Here is a 13,733-nt window from a genome sequence, read left to right on the forward strand (position 1 = left end):
AAATAGCGCAAAAGAGCAGTGGACCTTAATGTTAAAATCTTGGATTTGAGTAGTACGTTTCTTATGGGAGCCAACTTTCCCAACAAGATCGTGAAGCATCTCTTACCAGAACACATTCGCCACAACTTTATATCCGATGGTGATCACATAATCATTGATGGTCTCCATGCAGAAGCTCCGGACGACTTGGTATGTGTATTTTATTCTTATTATCGTTTAGGTGTCATTTGTGTGCTACTGTTTTGATCCAAAATTTAGAGATAATACCCTTAAAAACCTTGTAAGCCTTAAAAATTTAACTTGTGGGATCATTAATTCCATAAACACTTTGAATAATGAAAATGGTTTAACTACTTGTGTCTCGTAAAGAACTCCTTATTTGTAAAGTATAACAGCAGTGATTGACATTCTAGACTACTGAGATTTTTTAGTGCATAAAGTCTGTACTTCACCTGGTTAAAGGTGCTTTATGACAGAGATACATGCATTGGGTAAAAGTTTGTCCCACCATACCATTAGAACAGTACTCCAAAGCTTCAGTCAAGTATGCTGTTGTATCCCAGGCTATTTTATGACTCCAAAAGCTTTATTCATCTTGTGTAAACTGTTACTTTATTTTGAAAGCAGTGATCATCTGTAGATAAAGTGGTGAGTGTTAGCCTGTGTTACTGTTGCATAGGACTTTATGTTATGGTATTTATCTACTTCACTGTTTACTTTTTAAATATAGGTGCGAGAAGCTGCTTATAAAATTTTTCTTTATCCCAACGCTGGTCAATTGAAGTGTTTAGAAGAATTGCTCAGCAATAGAGATCTTCTGGCAAAGTTAGTAGGGTATTCTACATTTTCCCACAGGGCTCTCCAGGGAACAATAGCTAAAAATCCAGGTAAGCCTGTTTCTCCAACTTTTAAGGACAAAATAGGGGTTTTATGAAACAACTGCTGATTTTAAGCCATCTATAAATTAGTGTTCTATTTTTAATACAGAGTGCCATTTATTGTGATTTTCTACATATTTTAATAGGACTGGTTTTTAAGGAGAGCTAATAATTTGGCATATATTTCATGTGCATGTTGAAAGTAGATCATAACCTAAACTTTCATTTGATGCTGGCTCAGATTATTTTCATTTTAACTCAACTAGTTTCTGTGATCAGGCTAATGAAATTAATTAAATTAGGGTGAGAGGATGTGAAATGTCAAGGTTAAATGTAGGCCATACAAAAACACATTGTCCTGGCCGGGCGCAGTGGCTCACGCCTGTAATCCTAGCTCTCTGGGAGGCCAAGGCCGGCGGATTGTTTGAGCTCAGGAGTTCGAAACCAGCCTGAGCAAGAGCGAGACCCCGTCTCTACTAAAAATAGAAAGAAATTAATTGGACAACTAAAAATATATAGAAAAAATTAGCCGGGCATGGTGGCGCATGCCTGTAGTCCCAGCTACTTGGGAGGCTGAGGCAGTAGGATTGCTTGAGCCCAGGAGTTTGAGGTTGCTGTGAGCTAGGCTGACGCCACGGCACTCTAGCCCAGGCAAAAGAGTGAGACTCTGTCTCAAAAAAAAAAAAAAAAAAAAACCACATTGTCCTATAAGCCTCCTTTTCAGAGGGAAGAGTACTGCTTGGGAAGGTCTATGCTAGGTGTGGGGGGTGGGGGAGAAGTGTCTTTCCTTGGGTTTGTGATAAACTTGTCTTCTGCTATGTTGAGTTCCTTATGATTAAATAATGTCTAAGAGAAAATGTTATACAATAAAAATGTAAATGTATATATAAAGTTTTTTCAAAAGTGTTTATTAAATTCCAGTTGTTGGCCAGGCACGGTGGCTCACACCTATAATCTTAGCACTTTGGGAGGCTGAGGTGGGAGGATCGCCCAGGAATTGGAGACTAGCCTGGGAATAGCGAAACCCAGTCTCTACAAAAAAATTAAAAAATTAGCTTGGTGTGGTGGTGCGTGCCTGTAGTCCCAGCTACTCAGGAGACTGAGGCAGGAGGATCACTTGGGCCCAGGAGTTGGAGGCTGCAGTGAGCTATGACAACGCCACTGTACTCCAGCCTTGGCAACAGGGCAAGACCCTGTCTCTTAAAAAAAAAAAATCCAATTGTAATTTAGGCAGTGAGTCATGAGTCATGAGTCAGGAGTCAGGAGTAGGGTGATTGCGCTGGTGGAGCTGCGTAGACTCAAGATCAGCTGGGTCAGTAGTCCTAGCTACTCAGGAGGCAGAGGCAGGAGGATCGCTTGAGCCTGGGAGTTCGAGTCTAGCCTAGGCAACGTAGCAAGACTCTGTCTCTATAAAACAATTTTTTAAAAAATCTTTGAGGTTGAAGTTATAAGACTTAGTCGTGGGATGAGAGCAAGGAGGAGACAGTGTGACAGATGCCCTTGGTTTCTGGTGTGCATGTTGACCCTGGAAATGAACTCTGTTTGGGTGAAGATCACATCCTTAATTCAACTCTGTCTTTATGCCTTCTGTATTCATGTTCGTGTTCAACTTCTCCAAACTTCTCTTAAATCCACCCAATTTTATTTCTCACTCTTTCACAAATAGCTGTTTCCCTTGACCTGTCAAGGCTCTCTGTTAAGCCACAGGTACGGCACACTCATTCCAGCCTGGGTACCATTGCTCGTGTTGTTCCCATGTGGGGAACAGCTTCCTCCTCCCAATCTGTCTATTAAAATCTCATCCAGTTTTCCAGGGCTCAGCTCAAAACCTGCCTCTTTCATGAAGCCTTTTAAACTTTTTCTCTTTCCTTGGACTCCCTTGTCCCCGAACCCTTGAAGCACTTACAATGTGTTTCTTGTAATTTAGCTCCTAAATAGACATTATATGTATGCTATGTATTATATGTGAATTTTTTTATTATATGTTTTTCTATAGACCCTGTTGTTACCAGTTTGATTATAATAGTACTGTACTTTAATTTTTATATTATTATAATATGAAATAATAATATTAGAACATTATTCAGTGCTTACTCTGTCAGTATCTCATTTAATTCCTCTGAAGCCTTGTAAAGTAGGTATTTGTAGCCATGCCACAGATAAGGAATCTAAGGTTAGGTTATACGGCTGAAAAGTGGCAGGACCAAAATGTAAACACAGTCTAAATTTACAGTTTTCCATCGGCTGCTTGAGACCAAATGCCATGTCTTTTATATCATCTACATCCTCTATTTTCATTCATTGATTCAACAAACAATTTGCTGAGTGCTACTACATGTCAGATATTAGTCTAGGCCCTGGAAATAAATCAATATATAAAGCAGATGGAAATTCCTATCCTTATGTAGCTTACATTCTTATGAGGGAAGACAGTTAAGGACAAAGTAAGTAGGTGTAAGTACATGATATGTTGTTGGTCACCACAAGCTGTGGAGAAAATTGAATATGGTTGGGGATAAGTGTGTGGGGTGGTGTTGCAGTTTAGACGGCGTTGTCGGAGAGGGCACGCTGGGAACGTGACGTGTGGGCGTGCTGTTGTCAGGGGTGCAGGAGTGAGGCTGTGGCTCTCTGGGCATAGAAGGTTGCAGGTAAAGGCACCAGCAAGTGCTGAAGTGTTGAGGCAGAAAAGTGCCTGCCATGTTTGAGGAGAAGCCAAGAGGGCAGAGTGGCCCCAGGGGAGCGAGTGAGGGGGCAGTGGTGAGAGCCGGGAACAGACTGATGAGGTTGGCTTCCCCGGGGGCTTTGCTTGGGGTTGCTTGGGGCCGGTTGGGAGTTCCTTGGGGGTTTTGGGCGGGGAGTTGCTTTGTTCCACTTTGGAACGCTAATGGTTAGTCGTGAGCTGCTGATACTGAGAATAGACTGCGGCAGGGCAAGGGTAGAGGAGAGACCACTGAGACGCCATTGTGTGATAACCATGATGAGAAATGACAGCATGTTGGCCAGATGGCAGCAGTGAAGGTGGTAAGATGTGATCAGATTCTGTGTATGTAGCATTTTAAAGAGAGAGAGTCAAAGTTTTTGACCCAAGCAACTATAAAGAGAGAGTTGCTGTTAGCTAAGATAGAGAAGACCAGGAGCTTGGTTTTGTTCCAGTGAAGTTTGAGATGCCAGTTGAGGTTCAAGTGGCAACGTCCAGTAGGCAGTTAGACGTACAAGAGTGTGGCCTTGAGACAGTTCCGAGCTGGAGGTATAAATCTGAATCTTTGTTTAAAGTCATGAGACTCCGAGATCACCAGGGGAGGGCACTTAAAGAACAGAAGTCCAAGAACTGAGCTCTGGGGCCCTCCAAATTTAAGAGGTCAGGTGTATGAGGAGAACCAGTGAAGCCCACTGAGAAGGAATGGTCGGTGGAAGAGGGGGAAGTGAACGGAGCAGGTGGTCCTGGAAGACATGCAAAAGAAATGTCTTAGGGAGAAGGGAGTGATCAGCCGACTCACACCCTACGGCAGGTCAGAGGACTGGCTTGCCCACCAGCTCAGGGAGTGCAGATTGGAGCTCACCGGGTCTGCAGCAGCTGCTACAGGTACCGTTCCTGGGAAATGACCCTTGTTCACTAAGCACTTGGGGTAGTGATATTTTGCAGTGCGGCTGTTGTACACGTAATCACATAGGATGTGCCCTGTGTCTCTGAGGGATTTAAAATTTAGTTGAGGAGCCAGGTATATGCATATGTACTTATAAAGATAAATAATACAGGTTGGCCCATTTTCAGTGCCAGTTGAGTAGGGTAGACAAAACAATGCCCCAGGATTTTAGGAGTTCGGGAAGTTTGTCAGATGCCCTTGTCAGATGCTGTGGAAGGTTTCGTGAGGAGGGAAGCCTGAGGTGCACAGTGAAGGAGTGGGGGGCCGTCCGCGGGGCGCAGAAAGGAGGCAGGAAGGGGGTAAACGAGGTGAAGGCGGGCACTCGTGTGACCGCGAGTTAGGAAGTAGCTGTGCAGTGACGCATTTAGTTATTTTCAGGAGTCTTCAACTTCAGTCTTTTCAATATGACAGTTTTCCAGGTAGAGAAATTGAGGCAGATTCTTCACATACAAGATGACTAGAGAAATAAAATGGGTGAACGTTAGTAAAACGTGGTTATGGTTATTAAGAAATAAAAAGCATACACAGAGATTTGTGTGAAAACAGTTTTGTATGGCAGCTGGTGTATCCTGAAATGAAATTTCATTTTTGACTAAATAACAGTTTTTTTCTGAAATTCCTAATGTCATTTAATCTGGTACACGAGGCAGTGTTTTCAGAGTTAGCACATAGAAGACTCGTGAAGTATTGACAGCAGAAGAAACCCGGTGGTCTGGTCAAGGTTAATCTCCATTGTTTCCTTCGCCTTTTCTTTCACTCAGAAAGGAGATAACTTAAACTCAAAAGAGGGCAAGAAACTTAAACCCATATGAAAGATCATCTGGAAAATATAAAAACAATGTTTGAGGAAAACTAAAATACATATGAAAGCTCTATACACATAAGTCAGTGGCAAAAAGTGCTAAATTCAAAAAGACACACGAAACATTTCCTATCATGGGAAACGATGGTAATTCTATATTGCCTTTTTGGGTTTGTAAATTATAATGACTATGGCTAAAGTATTTGAATACATACTTTAAAAAAATTCTATCAGAACTTAAAGTTTTAATGTTCTGATTTTGTTCTGTTTTCTTTTAGTATTGATCCTGAGTGGATTAGTCTGCCGTCATATATAAAAATAGAAGTAGTTTCCCAGAAAAACACTGATTTTTAAAATTTAAGTTTCAGGAAGTTACACTTCTAAACTGTAATGATTTTTATGAACAAATCAGAGTCTAGCTATCTCTTTAAAACTTAGAAAATATCAGACATATCTAAGAAACTTATTTTTTTCATCTCTGCATATTGATAAAGACACATTGAAATTTTGGGTTTTTCTCTACCCTCCTATTAACTCTTTTAAGTTTGGGATATTGTTTAAGGCTTTGGATTATTACTATGTCAATTTAATTTGTTTTTCTAAGAGATCATTGTCATCTAGAAATATTTATTATATGCTTGGTATATGTTAGCAACCCTGCTTCCCTTTGAGAATCATCACTTTAATGGAGATGTAGTATATAGATTATGATTATTACATTATAATTTTAACAGATATGTTCATTGTATTTCATGTAATTGAAGACATTTTCTTTTGATTTCATTTTTAGAGACTGTCATGCAGTTCCTTGAGAAACTATCTGATAAACTTTCTGAAAGGTTAGTTTTTATTCTATTATTTAGTTTTTAAAGTTGTATGTTATTCAGTTTTTTAAGGAAGACTTATTAAAAATTAGGAAGTGACGTATTAAGAATATGAGTGTTGGAATATTGCGTCCTATCTGTGGACTCTTGAGCAGGTGCTCTTCACCGAGTCACACTTTGAAGGAACAGAGTTGTCTTCCTAAACTGCCAGTCTTGAAAACTTAGTCCCCTCTCATCAACCGATGGTCTTTAGGACCATATTATTCATATGTAATTTAAAAATTCTTCCAAAACCTTTTCGAAACTATTTATTTTCACTTGTACCATTAATTTTATAACAAGTTCATAAAGTAGTATTTCTCTTCTTTTGGCCTATATACAGGAGGCTTACAGATACGGTGGATTAATACATGTTTTTTATTTCATGTATTTTAAGAATGCTCTGTCTCAGTGTTTATAATTTCAAGCTGAAGTGTTTTCCTCTCTTCGGTGGGTCCCTCTGTTATACTCCTGCCTTCCCTGCCCCTCTCCTGCCCAGTCCCTTAGATTGCACACTTGCCATTCACTGGCCCTCTTCTAGGGCTTAGGTGGGAGGGTGGAGGATTCCAGAAAGAGGCATGTCGTGGTTTGTAAAAGAGGGCAATGTTTTCCTCTTTTCTTTCTCATAACGCTTTCTAAAATTTTGTTTGCCTTTTTTGTCTACACCAACACATTCATTTTAGCTGAAATTTCTGTTTTGGATTATAAACTCAGGCCTTAGAACCCATTCCTTTCTAGTTTGGATTATGTTTATAAATTCTAAAATTTTCTTTTAATAATCCTAATGAATCACTGTCTGTTTGCTATAAGCAAGAGGGACAGTTAATTATGTAATAGAGAATTTATTCTGCTTTGCTGTGTTGCTTAAGTGTTAGTTTTCTTTCTCTACTTGTGTGTAGCTATAGATCATATTTTGAGCAATAAATATCTCCATAATTTTACAGTTATATATAGGAGTTAATTCTAACAGACATGTTATATTCTACAAACATTAAGTATATATTTAATTATTGTTCAGCTAGAGTTTTTCTATAGGGGAAAAATTATGACTAACAATCTTAAATCTGTGTTAATATTCTTTTACAGAAATAACTTGTTTAGTCTCTTAACCTTTTTAAGGTGTAGCAAAAAGTAGTGATTTAATGTTTGCTAATTAATGCTTTGCATGTTTCTGTAACATTGCTAGTTTTTCCACACTTTTGAGACATGTCCACCATGATGCTTTTTAAGGTAGAAATTGCAGTAATATACTGATTTATATATTGTTTTTTTTAACACTTATGTAAAATTTGGATTAATACTGATTTACATTTGTACTACTAATTACATGTACGTTTATCATGAATGTTGGAAAGTAACATAAGCAGGTTAGTTCTTTCATAATGTAAATATTAAGATTTGTCCTAGCAGGTAAAGATAAATCTGTCTTACAGAACTAGAAAAGATTTTGCGATGATACAAGGGATGAAAATGAAGCTAAATCCTCAAAAATCTGTAAGTAACTATGTTGGAATATTTTTGTTATAATATAAACAGTCTGTCAACTGAAATCATTATCTTTTGATTCTGGAACTTTCTTTTGATATGCTAGAGATCTACATAGTCTTGTTTGTGATCCTTGGTTTTGGTGAACAAAGATATTGAAATATTTGACCCATATGTCTGAGTCTCATGTTGCCTGGAAATACAGCATTTTTGTTGATTATTTGACATATCGTGTGTGTGTGTGTGTGTGTGTGTGTGTGTGTGTGTGCGCGCGCGCGCGCACGCATTATAAATGTACGTTAACACTGTATTGCTGCAAAGGCTGCTTCATTCTGTGGAAAGTTGGGTTCTCAGTTTGAAGCAGCCTTTAATGCTCAGTGGAGGCTTGATCTGGCAGGTGGCAATTTTAACCATCATTGTTAACGTTGCAATTTACTCACTCATTTGTTCACTAATTTATGGCTCAATGAAATAGATCGTTATTTGACTGACAAAGTATACCCCATTTTAAAAACACTTAAGTATTGTTTTCAATCATAAGGTCATATGATTATATGATCTTACTCGTACGATCTTATAGACTAAGTGTTGTTATGGCCAGAATGCTTCCCACTGATTGGGGTGCCCTGGAAAGTGATGAGATTCCACATATTAGGACTCTTTCCCCTTTGGTTCAAGGGCACTACAAAATCGCTGGGCTTGTCTACACCATTCTTTTGTAGTTGCTATTGTTGATAATTTTTTATTTGATCATGGCTGCCAGAGCCATAGTCACAGGGAAGATTTAGGGAAACGGGCCTTGCAGATTTAGACATGATTTACCAGCTTCCCAGATATAAACGCTAAGAAATAGATTATTCCTATCAAACTCAGAGATTTATAGAGTAGCATGTCAATCTGTTAATTTATAGAAGAACTGTATCTAGCAAAGTAACTAGTGTTAGTCATCTGTACATCTTGGCTTGGTAGGTAGGCCCACTTAAGAAACTAGGTATTAGATCAGTAGATCAGAATTTAGTTTGGTGAATATAGAAACAAAATAAAAAATAACATGTGTCACCAAAAGCTATTTCAGTAAAAGCTAATATGTGTTGAAACTATCCTCCCTAGGTACTTTTCTATAGCTTATCAGTACAGGTTATTTAGCAGATATTTGTGAAGTACCCAATCTTCTCGTGAAGTCCCTGCTTTGGTGAATGGTACCACCATTCCCTGTGCTGCCCTGGCTGGAACCTGCGCTCACTCTAGACCAGTGGTTCTCCAAGTATGATCCCCGGACCAGAAGCAGTAGCATCACCTGGAAACTTGTTAGAAATACGAATTTTTGAGCCCCACTTCAGACCCACGGAATCAGAAACTCTGGTGTGAGCCCCCACAATCTGTGTTTCCACAGCCCTCCACGGATTCACACTCCCTTACCCCGTAATTGGGTATTAGGTCCTGCAGATTCTCCCCGTGCCTGTTGCTGTAGCCTTGGTTGGGATCATTGTTGACTTTTCACCCAGATTGTGTGTAATTGTGGTTGCCTAACTTGTTTTCTAGCCTTTTGTTCTTGCTCCCCTGAAAACCATCCTGGATTTGAATTGTTTAGCAATGTGCCTAGCCCAGTGTTAGGCATAGAGTTGGCACTCAACGCTTATTTGGACTGTGAATGAATGCATTACAACCAGGGGGATTTTTCTAAAAAGCAGATCTGATCTTGTCACTTTCTTGTTTAAAATTCTTCCATAGCTCCTGGTAATTCTCTAATTTCCCTTCCTATTGCTTTACTTCTTCCACTAAGCCCTCATGATCTGGCACCCACCAGCTTCTCTAGCCTTGTCTTTTGCTGCCCCTCCAAGCCCAGTTAGTGTTCTTTGCTCTCTCCTAATACCTATGGGATGCTCATGTCCTCTAATCACTTACTTTTGCTTTCTTTCCTTGCTTTGCTTTCTTTTACTCTTTGATTCTAACTGACATTTATGTGCCAGCCACATAAATATGGTAGGCAGCTTCCAGTCATTCACAAGGACCATACACAGGAATGCCTTCCCCCTTTCTCATCTGGATTAACTGCTCCTGTCCTAAAACTCAACTCGGGCATTGCTGCCTCCAAAACATTTGCTGACATTGTGATTTAAATACCCTTCTCATGGGCTGTGTTTTACATGGCACAACGTAGACATGACATACTGTCCTCTGATTGTCTAGTCACTTGTCTTTTCTGCTGCCTAGACCACCAGCTCCTTGATAATAGGGACCGTGTCTTATTGGTTTTTTTGTCATTAGAACCTGTACTGTGTCTGGCATCAGTGATGGTACATAATCATCTGCTAGAGGAAGTGTGTGCCAGGAACTGAACACCGAGGGGCTAGACTTTCAGGGACACATGCCTGCCCTTACAGTGCTCATGAGGAGAAAGAAAATAAGCCTACAAGTATCTTGTCACACATCCCATGGCAGAAGTATTATCATGGAATATGGGAAAGAACACCTTATTATTTGAGGAGATAATGCCTAAGCTGAAAACTTAAAGGATGATGGTAATGAGAAGAGCTGCCAGCATTGATCGAGCTCTTGCTCGATGCCAGGTGTTCTGCTTAGCAGTTTAAGTGCATTCAGCAATCCTGTTTGGGAGGTGCTGTTGATTCATTCAACAAATATTTACTGAGAGACTCCCATGTACCAGGCGCCACTCAGGGTGCCAGGATATAATGATGAACAGTGCGGACAAAGTTCCTGTCCTCACGCAATTTACACTCCGGTATGGATTGAAAACCCGAATCCAGGCCGTCTGGCTGCACTACCTGGTCTCTTCACCTGAACACCTGTGGGAAGGATGATTCATTCAGGTGTTTAGGCTTTCCCTTCTTTTAGTATTCTGTACCAGTGTTCAAAAACTATTATTACAATACATCTTTATGACATATTTTCTTTGCCAAGATTAGCATTAATTCTTCCTTAGTTACATTTTAAATTGTTGCTTTCATTTTTGAGATCTACCCTAAGCTTCTTGCTTACATTTAGAAGGAAGCTTAATCCTACCTTTAGCGCCCTAATCTTACCTGCAGTATGTTTCATGGATTAATACATTGGTTACATTTTGGGAAAAATTTTATCATGGCAAATTTAATCCATTAATGTTGACTTTGGTGAGTTTATATTTTAGAATGACGTTTGTTTACCTTTCCCCTAAATTCTGGGTTAGGTCTTACACCTCTCTACCCATTGATTACAGAGAAGTCAAAATAAGGAGCCAGCTTTTTCCTTTCCAAGCTATAAATTTTTAGGGATTTTTATGAAATTTTTCTGATTTACATCGACAATAGCTGATTTACATTCTATGAACTGGCTGATTTATAATAACTAGTTTATATTTCATAAGCCAGCAAAGTTACTGATAAGAATTATATAACAGTTAATAGCTTTCGTAATGATGAATTATTCCATTGTAGGAAGTAATGCCTTGGGATCCCCCCTACTACAGTGGTGTGATTCGTGCAGAGAGGTAAGTTTTTCAAGAAATACCCGTATGTGAGAAGGAAGAAGAAAACTAATGTTTATTGAGCACTTGGTACTTTAATTATGCAACTACTGCCATTCACCCAGGTGCCTACATTATAACCTGTTTCCTCCCAAAACTCATCCCCTCTGCTGGCATAGTCTGCACCTGCCCAGGTATTCTTCAAATGCATGTATCATTTCCTGTTTAACACTCGTAACTATCTCCTCACGGTGTCTAGACTCTGGCTCCTCTCCAGCCCTCTGCATGTATAGCTTTCTGGTTCTCTTACTAGACCGTGAGCATTTGGGGGCTGCAGCGTTGCTAGAATCCTTGTTGTATCCCGTTACTGGCTTTAAGTGCTATTTTTGTCATTTAACTGTATTCTGTAAGCATAGCATGCCCAAATGGTGGTTCTATGAAAATTTACATATGAATATTTGAAGATTTGGAAACATCTAATGAACAGAAATTTAAAGCATATGCATTCATTAGGGATATGAGATCCCTTAGAAATTTGATATGATCGTAAACAGAAGCTATTGAATAAAGGCTACTGACTCCCTTTCCCTCATGTCTACTAAAAATATAATATCGGAAAGTCTTTCTGTTGCTGACTGACTTTGGAGTCAGTACTTAGAGATCCTTAGCTCCCCAAGTAGGTTGGTAGTTTTTACTCCTCCACTAACCACAGAGACAAGGGTCTCCTGGTCCAAGTCCACTGCTGGAAAGGATGGAAACACCTGAGGCAGCAGGGCAGTGTGGCCGGGGCAAGTCCCGCCTCCATCACTTACTGAACTACACAATCTTTGGGAAGTTACTTACCCTCTGTAAGCCTCTTACTAATATTATCTATAAAGTGGGAGTTATAATAGTCCCTGCGTCATAGATCAGGGTTAAGTGAGAAAATGTATTAATAGTAACATAACATTATTTGATGGAATTGGCCATTAGTGGACATCCGTCTAGGATATGGTCCACTCTAAGAGATGCTTTCTAGGTGCTCTCTAAAATCTTTTGAGGGAGGGGTCAGTTATCCTTTAAAAACACTCATCTGAAATGTATGAATGTATCAAATGTATAATGCTCCTCTGAGAAGTCTGTGATGATAGGTGAAGAATCCTGAAACAGGGAAGTCCGTCTTGCTGGACTCCCCAGCATCTCTGCGTCCAGGGTGGAGGAACCCTGCATCTGTCTGGCAGGGGAGCTCGCCGCTGTTGTTCGCTTGCTTCTTCAAGGTCAAGGGGTCACTACTGCCTTTAAAATAAAATTGGAGCTATCATTCAAGACCTTGTGGGGTCTGATTACCACCCATTTTTTTTTTTTTATGAGAAACAAACATATGCATACCCACGTTTGTTCTGACTTTTCTCCCATTGCTGCTCTTCCTCCACAGTTCGCCTCCGCCACACCCCTTTCTGTCTCAGAGACAGAACCTGCGCCTGGCGAGCAGTTGGGTTCCATTGTCTCCCTTGTCTGTCTTACACACTGTGACATTTTGCCAAGGGTCCACGAAGCCTCCAGGTCTGTGCTAGCCTCGTGCAGCTCCTGGCCCCACCATACTCACAGCCTGTGTGCTACATGGTTGACCTGCTAATTATGTGTTCTTGTGGACATGCTACTGTCTCGTATGTTGAATGTGTCTTGTCAACCATATTTTAAAGCTCTGTAGAACACACACTCTGGGCACTCAGTAAATACATATTGGCTGATAGCCATTATTCAAGCCTGTATCTAAACCAGTAATTGGAAATCACTATTAAAAGGAATCCAGTGATAAGTTCTTTTGGAAAGAGACTGTCATATTTTTTCGCATGACATTTTTCATCCAGCAGATTTGTTGAAAGTAGTGTGACCCTCTGGAGGTCTTCACAGTGCTCACTTGTTGACAGCCTTCTACCTGCTCAATGATTCTTTGAAATCACCAGCTATACTGGGAACACAGTGTAACCTGCCTGATAGTCACATGGGGCTTTAGCTTATTTTAATCAAAGTTTCAATACTAATTTACTTACTTGACTATTAACTCAGTAAAGAACTAGGAAGAGGGGTACAGAAATACCTCAGAAGGGATTATAAGACTTGGGGGTTTTAAACATCTCCTTTAAGTAGCTTAACAGGCAAATAATCAAGTTTTGGTTTGAGGTTTCAATAATCTTGATTGGCAAGAGTGGGCTGAGAAGCACAGGTGATGGATAAGAAAAGAAAGGGAAAATATCATAGTTTGGATTTAAGGATAGAAGAGTGGAACCAAAGTGAAGATTTCTAAATCATTCTTAAATTCATCACCTTTCAAGTAAAGACTTAAATGTGTGCTTTGACACAAAATGAAAAGTAAAAGGGGCTTTCCTTGATTTGAGCTTTTCTCAAAGTTAACCCCAGGGACTTTTTTTTTGCTTTCATGTTAAATGCTTCAGATTTATTTCAAGTTTCTTAAATGTCTGCCTAAAGAAAAGAAAGAACTTGTTTAGAAGTAGGAGAAAAAATTAACATGTTTTAAAAGTGCCAGAGGTTGATCTGGAAAGATACTGTAGTGGGATAAAGTATTTATTGATCTCATCCCTACCTCTGCCCCCAGAG

The 13,733-nt window shown here is 39.7% G+C and overlaps 1 protein-coding gene across 1 annotated transcript in view; it reads left to right on the plus strand.

Moving 5' to 3' along the window:
* The window catches only part of MIPEP (mitochondrial intermediate peptidase), a 156,178-nt gene that overhangs the window by 37,293 nt on the left and 105,152 nt on the right, over positions 1 to 13,733 (plus strand). Inside the window, exons 5-9 of the mRNA XM_012649873.1 lie at positions 7 to 189; positions 731 to 887; positions 6,115 to 6,163; positions 7,621 to 7,681; positions 11,107 to 11,159. Coding sequence (XP_012505327.1) covers positions 7 to 189; positions 731 to 887; positions 6,115 to 6,163; positions 7,621 to 7,681; positions 11,107 to 11,159 — 503 coding nt within the window. The remainder of the gene's footprint in view (positions 1 to 6; positions 190 to 730; positions 888 to 6,114; positions 6,164 to 7,620; positions 7,682 to 11,106; positions 11,160 to 13,733) is intronic.

Source organism: Propithecus coquereli, unplaced genomic scaffold (assembly GCF_000956105.1).
Source record: "Propithecus coquereli isolate 6110/MARCELLA unplaced genomic scaffold, Pcoq_1.0 Scaffold306, whole genome shotgun sequence".
Taxonomy (NCBI): Eukaryota; Metazoa; Chordata; class Mammalia; order Primates; family Indriidae; genus Propithecus; species Propithecus coquereli.